The sequence below is a fragment of the Mandrillus leucophaeus genome, unplaced genomic scaffold (genome assembly GCF_000951045.1).
Source record: "Mandrillus leucophaeus isolate KB7577 unplaced genomic scaffold, Mleu.le_1.0 Scaffold14, whole genome shotgun sequence".
Taxonomy (NCBI): domain Eukaryota; kingdom Metazoa; phylum Chordata; class Mammalia; order Primates; family Cercopithecidae; genus Mandrillus; species Mandrillus leucophaeus.
The window spans coordinates 4,363,704-4,377,656 of NW_012101365.1; the positions used below are offsets into that span (position 1 = coordinate 4,363,704).

Here is a 13,953-nt window from a genome sequence, read left to right on the forward strand (position 1 = left end):
TGGAGAGTGACACACTCAGCTTTGCTGCACGGTGCTGATGGACACCAGACGGAGACTTTCAGCAATCTGTTGGTTTCACAAGTCTGAAGCTCTAGGCAGAGCTGAGCCTGTTATCCAATGTGCAATCCCAGTGCATGGGAGGCCAGGGGGCTGCCCTGCCCGCCTCAGCCTGGGAAGTAATGACCCTTTGCTCCCTCAGCTCCTCCAGATGGAGCAGGTGCGCCGGATCCCTGAGGAATACTCTCTGGGGCGGATGGCAGAAGGCCTGAGCCACCATGACCCCATCATGAAGGTGCTGTCCATTCGAGGCCTGGTCATCCTGGCCCGCAGGACTGACAAGGTGAGTGGGAGGCGGAGCAAAGCCTGGCCCACCCAGGCCCCAGGCTGGAGGAAGGACAGAGCTTGGCCATTATAGTCCCTGAGAAGCCCACAGCTGGAATCAGAGACCATTTCTATCTCAGCCTCAGTTGCTCCATCTCTAAAATAGATATCCTTTAAAAATCTATCTATTTTATTCCTTTTGAATAGTTTCTAATCTAGGTTTTTCGCAATGATTCTAAAGGCAGTGTGTATAGGAAGGGCAAAGGGTGGCACAAGTATTCCTATTTTACAGATCAGGTAACTGAGCCCAGATTGTTGGTGCATCATTAGCATTTTTAAAAGTGCTTTGTTTTTCTCTACCAGGCATTGTTGCAGTTCATGATGTAGCTGCTATGAAAGGACAGAACATAGACTCAGAAAGCTAACTAATGACACAGCGTGTCATCTGCCTAGAACCAAGGAAGGGGGTAGACAGCAAAGGGCCTCAGGGGTCCCAACCAAGGAGTCAATGAGGCCAAAGAGGGCTTTGAGGAGCAGCAAGAGGTTGGGTGAGGGTATTCCAGGCAGGTGGGACGGCATAGGCCAAGGCCTGGAAGTGGGGATTGGGTCACCAAGTTCATTTCAGTGAATCAGAGGCTGGGTCTCTTCCTACTTGCTAGCTCAGGTAGGAGCCCTCATCCCAAATGCTCCTGCCCCGCAGACTGCCAAGGTGCAGGCCCTCCTGCCCTCCATGGTGAAGGGCCTGAAGAATGTGGATGGGATGCTGGTGGTGGAAGCAGTCCACAACCTCAAGGCCGTCTTCAAGGGGCGGGACCGGAAGCTGATGGACAGTGCGGTCTATGTGGAGATGCTGCAGATCCTGCTACCGCACTTCAGCGACGTGAGGACCCCACAGAGCGAAGGAGCGGGAGGGATCGAGAGGGGGTCCTTTACTACCTTGGGGGCTGCATTGCCTCCTGTGCCCCCAATGGGACCTGGGCAGGGATGGGTCAGCCTACTGGGAGAGGAACTTTGTCCCAGCTGGTCCACATCTTTTTGTAAAGGTTCCTTATTCTAACTGGTTCTGACGGAGGAAGCCCTTTCAGAATCGAGTCTCCCCAGAGAGGATCATCTTATTGTGACTGGTTCATCCAGAGGGGGTACTTTTTGTTTTAAAGACAGGGTCTTGGTCTGGCACCCAGGCTGGAGTGCAGTGGCAAGATCCCAGCTCGACCTCCCTGGCTTAAGCAATTCTCGCACCTTAGCCTCCTGATAGCTGGGACTATGGGCATGCACCACCAATGCCCAGCTAATTTTGCATTTTTTGTAGAGATGGGAGTCTCCCTATCTTGCCCAGGCTGGTCTTGAACTCCTGGACTCACGTGATCCCCCCGCCTCAGCCTCCCAAAGTGCTGGGATTACAGGCATGAGACACAGCACCTGGCCAGATTTTTTTTTTTTCTTTAAACTGCCCCTAGCAGAGGAGGGGAGGAAGGCATTTTCCTACTTAGCACTCAGGTGCCTTTTAGGTTAGTGGGGGCCTGGCTGGGAAGAGTCAGGAGAGCTCCAGACCTAGGCTTGAGTGAGGGGAACAATGGCTCTGGATCAGTCGCAGTGAGTGGTGTCCCAGAGGAGGGACCCCCTCTGAGCCTTTGGTCTTCCCCAGTCACGAGAGGACGTGCGCTCTTCCTGCATCAACCTGTATGGGAAGGTGGTCCAGAAACTTCGGGCACCACGCACCCAGGCCATGGAGGAGCAGCTGGTCAGCACCTTGGTGCCCTTACTGCTGACCATGCAGGAGGGCAACACCAAGGTGAGCCAGGTGAGTGTGCATGAGCCCTGCACCCTCTACCCCTCCCTCGGGCCCTGTGGGTGCACCTCTTTTTACCTTAACCAAGCCAGAGTCGCAAACAATCCTGGGGGCGGTTATGTATGTCCAGCCATGTCTGTTTTCTAAAGGTGCCCACATCAGGATTCTTCCTCAACATGGCCAGCTTCTGGTCATAGCTGATGTATAAAAAAAGAAAAAGGTCCTAAATCATGTGCAAAATAAAAATAAAATAATAGTAATTTAAAAAATTAAAAATGGTCAGCTTCACTTGTACAATTTCAAAAAGAAACTCAGTTTTCAAAATCCCTTTTTCTGGACCATAGTCCGACTGTCCACAGTTCTGATATTTTCTTCCTATTGGTTCCCAGAAATGTGTGAAGACCCTGTTACGCTGTTCTTATTTCATGGCTTGGGAGTTGCCAAAAAGAGCTTATAGCCGGAAGCCCTGGGACAACCAGCAGCAGACAGTGGCCAAAATTTGCAAGTGCCTTGTGAGTGCTCCCAGAGAGTAGAGTGGTTCCTTACAAGCATGTTGGAGGTGCCTAGTTCTGTGTCTCTCTCTTCCTTCTTTTCCCACCAGCATCCTATTTCCATGACCAACTACAAGTTGTTGACTCTGGAACGTTCATCTCCACCTCTGGCTTCTCTCCCGACTTCTAGTGTTCTCTGTTCAGTGGCTTCCTGCATACCTCACAGGCACTTCAAGCTCAGTTTGTCTCTTTTGAGCCTGTGCCTTTTCCTTTCAATTCCTCCTTTTCCCTCTATATCCCCCAAGCAGAAACCTAGAATCATCTTGGGCTCCTTCATCTCCCTCACCCTCCACACTTGATCAATCTTGAATATTCTGAGTATCTTGGAATCTGCTTTTCCCTCCCCACCCTGCCGCTGTCATTGCCCTTAATTCGGGGCACCGACATCCCTTGGTTAGGCTAATTGGCCCAGCCACCCAAGGGATCTCCCAGCCTTTAACTTCATCCGCTCCAATCCATTTCCCACCCAGGCCATCAGAATGGTCTTGTTAAATCACAGTCTGCTTGTATGAGATCTCTGCCTCAAGGGCTGCAGTGGCTCCTTTTCTACAACATCAATTCCCAGAGTGTATTACCTGCAACACCAGTCTCATAAAATACACCCCAGAGGGAGGAAAAGAAGTTTGAAGACAAGTAAGTTTGGGAAATACTGCACTGACATTCTGCTCTTGGAGATTTGCAATGACATCAGAATACTAAAGGCTCTGAGATGTTTTGTGCTGAGGAAATGTGTTCATGGTTGTCTATATAATAGTTTCCCAAACTTATTTAACCACAGAGCTTCCTTTCTCGGTGATACCTGTGAACATCATGAGGTAGGAGCAAGCCGCGCACATGCACATACACACACACACACACACACACACACACACTGAAGCACAACTCTGCAGGATAAAGCCTAGTCCTCCACATGTCATTTGGGAAGCTTTGCCTGCGGTCTCAATCTACCTTCCCTGTTGTTGTGGGCAGCAGTGAGCACATGAGGGAGTGCCCCTGGGACCAATACCCGTGGAAGGGAGCGGAAGAAACAGGAATAACAAAGGGAGAAGTCAAGTTGCCATGTAGCTTCAGCAGAGGTCTCAGCCAACACTGCCAGGAGATTCCCAAATTTGGTCTGGGGGTCAGGTCTGTACACTCCTGTGTTCATCTGTCACTGGATGCCAGTCACCCTGGGAAGGACTTGACCTTGGGCCAGGCAGTTCTCAGTCCAGGTGATGCCCAGAGCTGGGGGAATTAATCCCTTCTGTGTGAAGGGACATCTGACTGGGGAGTCCATCACTCCCCACACCAATCTAACATAAATACACAAAGCCACAAATTGTTACTGGACTGAGAAAAGCTCCTTGGCCACCACCGTTATCAGTAATGCTCAAAGCCTCTGCAGTTGAGGGTCTAATGATATTACCATCACATTCCAGTGGGAAATAGAGGTCTGGAGGAAGTGCCTGCCAGGGTCACTAATTCAAATGCTTATGGTGGCCAGTGACCAGGCAGATAATCATGAGTGGTGTGGAAGTGGTGGTCCCTGAGCAACCGAAAGAGCCCAGGCCCCATTGAAGGTAGGGGTGAAGAGCTCAAGCTCACCGTGCAGGCCCCTCTCTTGCCAGCTCCTCTAGTTTCATGAGAAAAACTAGAAACCTTTTTTTTTTTTTTTTTTTTTGAGACAGAGTCTCACTCTGTCATTCAGGCTGGAGTGCAGTGAGTGGTGTGATCTCGGCTCACTGCAACCTCCACTTCAGGGGGCTCAAGAGATTCTCCTGCGTTGGCTTCCCAAGTAGCTGGAATTACAGGGGTGCGCCTCCACACCCAGCTAATTTTTTTGTGTTTTTAGTAGAGATGGGGTTTCACCATGTTGGCCAGACTGGTGGTCTCGAACTCCTGACCTCAGGTGATCTGCCCACCTCCGCCTCCCAAAGTGCTGGGATTACAGGCGTGAGCCACTGCACCCGGCCTACATTTTTATAGGACATGAATTAGCATTCAATGTAGCTCCTTTTTTTTTTTGAGATGGAGTCTCGCTCAGTCACCCAGGCTGGAGTGCAGTGGCGCGATCTCGGCTCACTGCAAGCTCCGCCTCCTGGGTTCACGCCATTCTCCTGCCTCAGCCACCCAAGTAGCTGGGACTACAGGCGCCCGCTGCCACGCCTGGCTAATTTTTTCCATTTTTAGTAGAGATGGGGTTTCACCGTGTTAGCCAGGATGGTCTCGATCTCCTGACCTCGTGATCCACCCGCCTCGGCCTCCTAAAGTGCTGGGATTACAGGCGTGAGCCACTGCGCCCGGCCTTTTTTTTTTTTTTTAATGGAGTTTCACTCTTGTTGCCCAAACTGGAGTGCAATGGTGTGATCTCTGCTCACCGCAACCTCCAACTCCTGGGTTCAAGTGATTCTCCTGCCTCAGCCTCCTGAGTAGCTGGGATTACAGGCATACGCCACCACGCCCTAATTTTGTATTTTTAGACGGGGTTTCTCCATGTTAGTCAGACTGGTCTCGAACTCCTGACCTCAGGTGATCTGCCCGCCTTGGCCTCCCAAAATTCTGGGATTACAAGCATGAGCCACCACACCTGGCCAGATGTAGCACCTTCTAAACACTGTGCCTGTCATTGCTCTGCAGGCTACTGTGGCCCGTGGCTGCCAGCTTGTGACCTCTACAGGTCCTCAGTTTCTTCTTTGAGTCCGCAGTTTCTTCTTTGCTCTTCAGGCCATCAAGAGCTTGCTCATTTGAAGGTCAATCTCCAGGCTTAGCTTTAAGAAGGGGCTGGTAACCAATTCATTCATTTGTTTATTCATTCATCTGACACTTTTTGGGCACCTGTTGCAAGCCAGGCCCTGTCCAGGGTGCTGAGACTCTGAGCTGAGTGAAACAGCCCTTCTCTTAGGGGAGCTCCAGATACAGTGAGGGGAGATAAATACAGATAATTACAGCATGGTATCATAGGTGTCATGAAAAAAGATGAGCAAGATCTGCTAGAAACATCAAGGGTGGTGGGATGGAGCTCTGCCTAAGGGCTGTGGAAGGCTTCAGGGAGGAGGTGGCATCTGAGCTGAGGTTTAAAGAGTGAGAGGGAGTTTATGATGTGAAGAAGAGTGGGAAGGGCACTCCAAATAGGAGCAATTTCTTGTAGAGGGTGCAGATCTGGGGATAGCTGGCCATGTCCTCGGAGTGCAGCATGGTGGGCATGACAGGTGGAGTCAGTGGAAAGAACTGAGACTTGGAAGGAAGGTCAGACCCAGAATATGATCATGAAGCTTTGCATGCCAGGCCTAGGAGTTTAGACCTTGATATACATAGGTCATCAACAGGAGAGTTATCAGATCAGATTTCTCATCTTCTCCCTCAACAGCTCCTTAGCTGGACAAGCTCCTTAGCTGGACAACTTTCTCCCACTTTCTACCTGTCAAATCCATCCTGACTACCTCTGTCAGACTATTTAACCCAAAACATGGCTTTCTCACTGTCCTATTAAGAATAAATCAATGTTGTCATCCTATTTCCTAATGTACGAGTAAGCCCTATTTTTGTCTGGCTTTTAAGGGCTTTTAAGACCCCTTAACTCTCCAGTTTATCCCCATTGTTTTATACCTTGAATCCTTCACCCTTGTCAAACTATCTCCTTACCTATGTCCCTCACATGCCATGTCCATTTCCATCGCTGGCTGGTTCTGCATTTTAGAACTTTCACTCTGACTGCAGCACGGGGACAAATTGGAAGAGGAGACACCCAAGGCAGGAACATCATCGAAGTGATTGTTCTAATCAGCTAAGAGGAGATAAGCTCTGGCCTCTGGGGGGCTCATGCAGAGGCAGCAGATGTATTTAGGAGGCAGGGGGCGAGGGTCACCATTCCTACCTTCAAGAAGGGTGGATGGGCAATTGGTTCCTCTGAGGGGCCAGCACTTTTGGGGTTTCTTTTTGTCCTAGGTGAACACCCACCAAGACAGCGCCTTCATATTCCTCAGCCAGAGCCTGGAATATGCCAAGAACTCACGGGCCTCCCTCCGGAAGTGCTCAGTCATGTTCATAGGTAACCTGCCCCGGCATAAGTCATCCTGCTGCCAGGGCTCTGCCTGCTCTCTGATTTGTTTCCTCCCAGGCTGCTAGCCCTTCCAGCACTTGGGTGGATGCCCCCCTTTGGGTGCAAGGCTTGGCCAGCAGACAGCCACGGTGCAAACTAGAATGGTTTTCCCCGCTCTAAGATCATGGCTTAGGAAGTGAGCCACAGGCTGGGTTCAGTCTGAAGTCTTTGTGCAGGTCACAACCTTGACAACTGTACATGGCAGAACTGCTGCTTTTCTCTGGAGTACAGCATGGGTACAAGCCTAGCAGGAGCCTGGGCAAATCCCCCATTGCCAACAGCAGGAGGAGCCAAGTACCATGGTGAAAAAAGTCAAGTAGAATCTCAGTTCCATGGTTCCCTTCCTGTGTCACCCTAACTGGATCATTTACTCCTACTGAGCCTCAGTTTCCTCATCTGTAAGATAGGGATCACCTCCTGTTTCACAGACTGAATGAGAATATTTTTTAAAAGCGGGAGAGGGATGGCACATACAGGTGCTCAATGTTAGCAATCTTCATTCTTCTATTTCCCATATTCCCAAACTTTGCCTTTTTGAAACAAACAAACAAACAAACAAACAAACAAACAAAAGCACGTTCCCCTTGACCAGAGGCCCCACAGGACCCTTCTGATGGCAAGTGGGTGTGTCTCCTCCCATTACTCACCCCTGCCTCCAAATAACCACATGCCCTTCATCAAGGGCCAGGAGACCTTGTTGCAAAGAGGCTTGGAAATGATCCCATTTGTGAAGTAATATTTCTTTTAGTACCTTTCCCAAGTTAATTTGCTGTTTTCATCCATCCAGTCATCCATCCACCCATCTGCTGGTTTATTTAGCAAACGTTGATTCCCTACTCTGTGAGAGGTATGATGCTTAGGCTAGAACGACAAAGAGCCCTTCAGGAAGTGATGCTGATGAAGGTGTGTGGTGATAGGGGGTGGCTGTTAACATGATCATGCTGGGGCAGAAGAAAAATGCCCAGGACTGGAGGCATCCCTTAGAATGTGAGGGCTGCACAGAGACATCTACTTCCTATGTGCTGATTTCTTTAAATCTTGCTCCAAATTAATCACTTCTAAAATGGAGGGTCGAACACCCTGGGAATCATCTCTATGTCAGGGCCTGTGCTGGGGAAACAGAGTTGAGTAGAGCCTGGATCTGCCCATAGATAACTCCCAGAGCAGTGCAGTGATTATTAACCTTTTTTGAGTTATGGCTTTTTTGTGAGACTCTGAAGAAAATTATGAATACTCCCCTGAAAAAAGTGCACGTATGTATACAATTTTGCCTGCAATTTTAGGATGCTAAGATCCTTGCCCTCACACTCTCACCCCTCAGTGGATCTAAGATTAAGTAACTTCTGGTCTGGTGAGAGATAAAATTAATAAATCACAAGTAAAATACAATATGGTATGAACAGATAGAGAAAAGCTCACAGATACTCAGGAAACTTAGAGAAGCACCTAACTTATCCGGAGCAAGGAAGGACTTCCTGGAGGAACCACTTATTAAATTGAATATTCAAGGACAAATAGGAATTACCAGGAAACGAAGTGAGGGGCCAGGGAGGGTGGCTCACTCCTGTAATCCCAGTCCTTTGGGGAGTCAAGGTGAGAGGATCATTTAAGGGCAGGAATTTGAGAGTAGCTTAAGCAATATAGCAAGACCCCATCTCTACAAAAAACAAATACTAAAAAAGTTAGCTGGGCATAGTGGCAAATGCTTATAGTCCTAGCTACTCAGGAGACTGAGGCAGGAGGACTGCTTGAGCTCAGGAGTTTGAGGCTGCAGTGCGCTATGATCATGCCACTGCACTCTAGCCTGGGCAACACTGTCTACAACAAACAAACAAACAAACAACAAACAAAAAACAATAGTGAAGGAAGGACCTTCTGAGAGGCACAGCCCATTCAAGGACCTGCAAGTACTGCAGGAGCCAGGCTCACAGGCTGGGAGCAAGGGAGGGATGAGCAATGCCTCAGAGGAGTCATCAGAAACATATCCTTGACCTAGCATAGCTGAGTCTCAGCCCTCCGGGGCCCTGCTATAGCCATGCCTGACAAGTATGCAAGGTGCTCAGTGTCTTACATGTTATTACTGCTCAAATTCCCCGTAGAGGTGGACAGCAGAGGCAGCACTTCCCTGTGTCACAGATGAGGAAACTGAGCCCCAGCCTGGGTACTGGGCTAGCCTGAGGCTGCACTGTCAGAGTCAGCTGCAGCCCAGATACTGCCCCTATCCTGGTGCCATCCTGCCCACTGGACCAGCCATCCTTTTCAGGACCCCTCTTGGGGAATGTGTCCCAGGGTTCAAATGAAGTTTTGTGTCCTCATGTGTGGGGTTGGAGGATAATGGGAAAAGCATCTCTGAGGAGCTCTGGTCTAAGAGTGGGTTGGGGTGGGGTCGAAGTCAGAAGACAAATGCCCTCACTTCTTGGATTACACTCAAGGGTCCCTGGTCCCCTGCATGGAGAGCATAATGACAGAAGATCGTCTGAATGAAGTGAAAGCTGGTAAGTCATGCTCCACGTTGGTGAGATTTCAGGGGACAGTGAGAGAGCGAGTAGAATCACAGTGGATAATAGGGAAAGGGAAGGGATGTGTCCCAAGACAAGGGTCTTCAACTCAGTTCAGTTGTACTAGTTTTTTGTTTGTTTGTTTGTTTTGAGATGGAGTCTCACTCTGTTGGCCAGGCTGGAGAGAAGTGGCACGATCTTGGCTCACTGCAACCTCCCCCTCCTGGTTCAAGTGATTCTCCTGCTTCAGCCTGGCAAGCAGCTGGGACTACAGGCATATGCCACTGTGCCTGGCTAATTTTTGTATATTCAGTAGAGACAGGGTTTCACCATGTTGGCCAGGCTGGTCTCGAACTCCTGACCTCAAGTGATCCACCTGCTTCTGCCTCCCAAAGTACTGGGATTACAGGCATGAGCCACTGCGCCTGGCCAGTTTTACTCATTTTTAATCCAGGATGAGTATAGCATTAAGTACCACTGGGTTACCAAGAGACAGAACACAGCCTTACCCTAGGGGAGCTCACAATCTCATTAAGGAAATGAGGCTCAAAAGCGAGACCGAAAGCCGTTTAGTGCAGGGTGACTCTTAAGTGGGGACTGACTCACTTTGTAACCAAGGAATATGATGACAGCATTAAGGTAGGCTGGGACAGTCCAAGAAGGCTTCCTGGAGGAGGCGGATTTTGATTCAGGCTCTGAAAAATGTGAATAATTTGAAGTGCCAGGAGGAAAGTGAGATGAGGGGATGCCAAGCAGAGGGTGCTTAAGCCAAGGCACGGAGATGGAAATAATTAGGTATGAGACCCACATGGGGCCCTGGATCTTAACAGGAGGCTTCTCCCTTCCCCATGATGCAGCTCTGGAAAACTTGAGACATGACCCAGAAGCATCAGTGTGCATCTACGCGGCCCAGGTCCAGGACCACATCCTGGCCAGCTGCTGGCAGAACTCCTGGCTGCCGCACGGGGACTCGTGGGTGTGTTACCCGGCCACCACGCACCACTGGAGCTCCAGCTGTGAGAACCTGCCCACTTCCCACCAGCGGCGCTCCTGGATCATGCAGGCACTGGGCTCCTGGAAGATGTCCTTGAAGCAGTGACGTCCCTGAGCCCCCAACCCTCCTCAGGGTGGTTGAGCTCCAGCCATGCTCCCTATAAATGTCATGTGGCTTACCTCTCTATCTTGATTGTTTCCTTTTGGGACATCCCCCAGGCTCTGGAGCAGTCATCACTTTGAGAGGAGTTTGCGTTGGTTTGTTGGCTCAGTCAATAACTATTGACCTACGTAGTCTGTTTTGCCCATATTGTATAAGTGAGGAAGCAGAGGGATGAAGTCGCTTCCCCAGGGCCACACAGTGAGTCTGCTGGATGTCTCAGTTTCCCCTGCCCCATATTATAAGAACAAAAGGAGATGATGATTTGGGTGGCTGTCGGGGAAAGGGAAAAAAGGGAAAGAAGAGACAGCCCCACCCCTACAACATCATGCATATCCCAAAACCCTGAATTCTGAGTCCCGCCCTTGGGTCTCTGCCCAGTAATTGGCCACCACAGATTCTAGCAGCATTTACTGAGCACCTAATCTGGGCCAGCCCTGCTCTGGGTACCACGATACACATATGAATAAGACCCAGTCCCAGGCCCTAGCAGTTCATAGTCTGATACAGTGGTTCTCAGCCAGGGGTGATTTTGATCCCCAGGTAATATTTAACAATGTCTGGAAATGTTTCTGGCTGTTACACTTGTGGGGGCTGGGGGGTATGCTATTATCATCCAATGGGTAGCAGCCGGGGATGCTGCTAAACATCCTACTCTGCTCAGGACAGTCCTTCAACAAGGAGTTCCCCATCCCATTTGTTGAAAGTGCCATGGTTGAGAAACTTTGGTCTAATGAAAGTGTCAGAAACATATACAGACACCAACAGCACAGCAGGTCAGTATGGGGGCTGTGGTGTCCCGAGGAGGTACATAGACCATCTGGTGGTGAAATGTCAGATAAGGCTTTCCAGGGAAGAAACTCCCCTGCAGGGGGTTTGGAAAGAGCATGTATGGAAGGGAGCAGGACACATGGGACCAAGGAACAACTGCAGTCCTGCAGTGCACAGAGCCCAGAGAGAGAGGGGAGAGGAGTTCCAGGCTAGAGCCAGGGAAGCCCTGCAGGCTGTGTTAAGGAGGGAGACTTCATCCAGCTAGGAGTGGGAAGGCACTGTGGGCTGCTAAGCAGGGGAGGGGTGTAGGCAGATGCCTGCTTTAGAAGGCGCCTCCTCCTAGGGATACAGGAAACCTCAGGCACTGCTGGTGAGATGGTAAATTGGCGCAGCTCTTCTGCAATCTGTAGACATCTGTCATTATTCGGTCACTTCAGTCTTACTAAGTTCATGCATACCCACGACTGAGCAGTTCCACTTGTAGATACATAGCTCGGGGGAATCTTCCACAGGTCCATAAAGAGAGATGCACGAGGAAGTTGATCAGTGTTCTTTGTGGTGGTGGGGAAAGGAGGCAGCCTGGGTATCCATCCCTTGGGAGAAGATGTGTGCCGTGGGGCCCTGCACAGCAGTTAGGGGCTGCTAGATGGGACCTAAAACCCAGTGCTGAGGGGAAAAAGTGTATCAAGAATGTATACACAAAAGTTGACCAGGCGCGGTGGCTTACTCCTGTAATCCCAGCACTTTGGGAAGCTGAAGCAGGTGGATCACCTGAGTCAGGAGTTTGAGACCAGCCTGACAAACATGGTTAAACACCATCTCTATTAGAAATACAACATTAGCCAGGCATGGTGGCACATACCTGTAATCCCAGCTACTTGGGAGGCTGAGGCAGGAGAATTGCTTGAACCTGGGAGGCGGAGGTTGCAGTGAGCCAAGATTGTGCCATTGGACTCCAGCCTGGGCAACAAGAGTGAAACTCTGTCTAAAATATATATATACACATACACACACACACACACACACAAGAATTCACATTTTGCAAGAACACTTAGAAACTGAGAAGACACAGTAAACACACTAGAGGCCAGGTGTGGTGGTTCATGCCTATAATTCCAACACTTTGGGAGGCCGAGGCGGGAGGATCGCTTGAGACCAGGAGTTCAAGACCAGCCTGAGGCAACATAGTGAGACCTCCATCTCTATAAAACAAAACAAAACAAATGCTAATAAAACATGCTAGAATGATTGATTAGAGTAAGGAGGAGGGCTTTGGGGTATAAAAGGGAGTAAATAAAAAAGGAAGCAGAAGAAGCTCACTATGTCGTGGAGTGAAAGGACTGGATGGCAGTGTGGACAAGAGCACCATCAGGGAGACTTAGCCAGAAACTGCTGAGGGAACAGTGGCCGGACCTTGCAGCATAAAATGGAGAGGATGGCCAGGCCTGCAGGAGACTGAGGAAGGGGACTTTCAGAGCCTAGTAATTGACAGAATGGAGGAGGGAGGAGGGAGAGGGAGGCACTGAGTGTGGCACCCAGGTTTCTGGGTGGATGACTGAGCCAATGGAGCCCACATCGAGTGGTGAACCCAGGACCAGGAGCAGGCTGTGGGGCAGGGGATGAGTTCAATTTGGACATAGTAAGCTTAAGGGACTGTGCAGCAAGCTACTGGAGATATCCACAGGGCCGTTGGCTGCTGCTGTGGTCTGAACACTGTGTCCCCCCAGATTCATATGAAATCCGAACCCCCAAGGTCATTATATTAGGAGGTGGGGGCCTTTGAAAGTTGATTAGGAATTAGTGAATGGAATTAGTGCCTTTATGAAAGAGCCTTCACAGAGCTCCCTCACCACTCACACTATGGGAGGACACTGAAAAGATGGCATCTGTGAACCAGAAAGCAGGCCCTCACCAGACACCAAATCTGCCAGGCCTTGATCTTGGACTTCCCAGCCTCCACAACTGGGAGAAATAAATGTTTGCTGTTCACACACCACAGAGTTGATGGTATTCCATTATAGCAGCCTGAACAGACTATGGCGGCCACAAAGGGACACGGATGGAGCTCAGTTGAGGGACCTGAGACGGAAGCAGATTTGGGATTCATCTGTGTGTAGGGGCTGGGGTACAATTTCCCTGGGAGAGTATGTAGAGTGAGACATCAGCCTGTGGAGCACCTAACTTAAGCTCCTGTTGGGGGTTAGGAGCCCATGATGTTGACCACACAATCATCTTCTAATAAATGGTAGCACAGGCCATTGGTATTCTGGGACTGGGAGACAGCGTAGGAAACGGGGGAGATTCATTTGCGCAATCCTTCCCATCAGGGAGAATGTTCACAAACATTGCCTCCTTGGAGTCTTACAGTAGCCCTGTGGATTATGGGGAAGGCAGACTGGCTTTATTGCCCACATTCCACAGATGAAGACACAGCTTAAACAGGGATGGGCCTTGCCCAAGGTCCTGCAAGGGAACTAATGGAAGTGTAGGTCCCAAAGATCTCAAGACTCCTATACCTGAATCCTTTCCACCCAGAACCACTTCTGCTTTCATGGGCTAGGACCCAGGTCTAGGGTGGCCCTGACAGATGACAGCTGCTATATTTTGGGTCTGGGTGGCCCCTAAGCACAGCAAAGGCTGATTGACTCAATTATCGGCCAAGACCCCTAATTAGTTTTGAGTTGGAAGGTTCAGAGTGTGCTGGGCAAGTTACTTCGCTTCTCTTAGCTTCCCCTATTGTTACCTGTAAAATGGGTTCATACCTCACAGTGTTCTTACGGGAATCAAATGAA

The 13,953-nt window shown here is 49.9% G+C and overlaps 1 protein-coding gene across 4 annotated transcripts in view; it reads left to right on the forward strand.

The window, feature by feature from the left end:
* Positions 1-10,415, forward strand: part of MROH7 (maestro heat-like repeat family member 7) — a 75,949-nt gene extending 65,534 nt beyond the window's left edge. For all 4 annotated transcript variants that reach the window (XM_011973825.1, XM_011973827.1, XM_011973826.1 and 1 more), the window contains 7 exons: positions 200-340; positions 1,022-1,201; positions 1,967-2,122; positions 2,500-2,622; positions 6,586-6,688; positions 9,172-9,234; positions 10,095-10,415. In XM_011973825.1, the coding sequence (XP_011829215.1) occupies positions 200-340; positions 1,022-1,201; positions 1,967-2,122; positions 2,500-2,622; positions 6,586-6,688; positions 9,172-9,234; positions 10,095-10,336 (1,008 nt within the window). In that variant the 3' untranslated portion in view covers positions 10,337-10,415. The remainder of the gene's footprint in view (positions 1-199; positions 341-1,021; positions 1,202-1,966; positions 2,123-2,499; positions 2,623-6,585; positions 6,689-9,171; positions 9,235-10,094) is intronic.
* Positions 10,416-13,953: the final 3,538 nt, after the last annotated feature.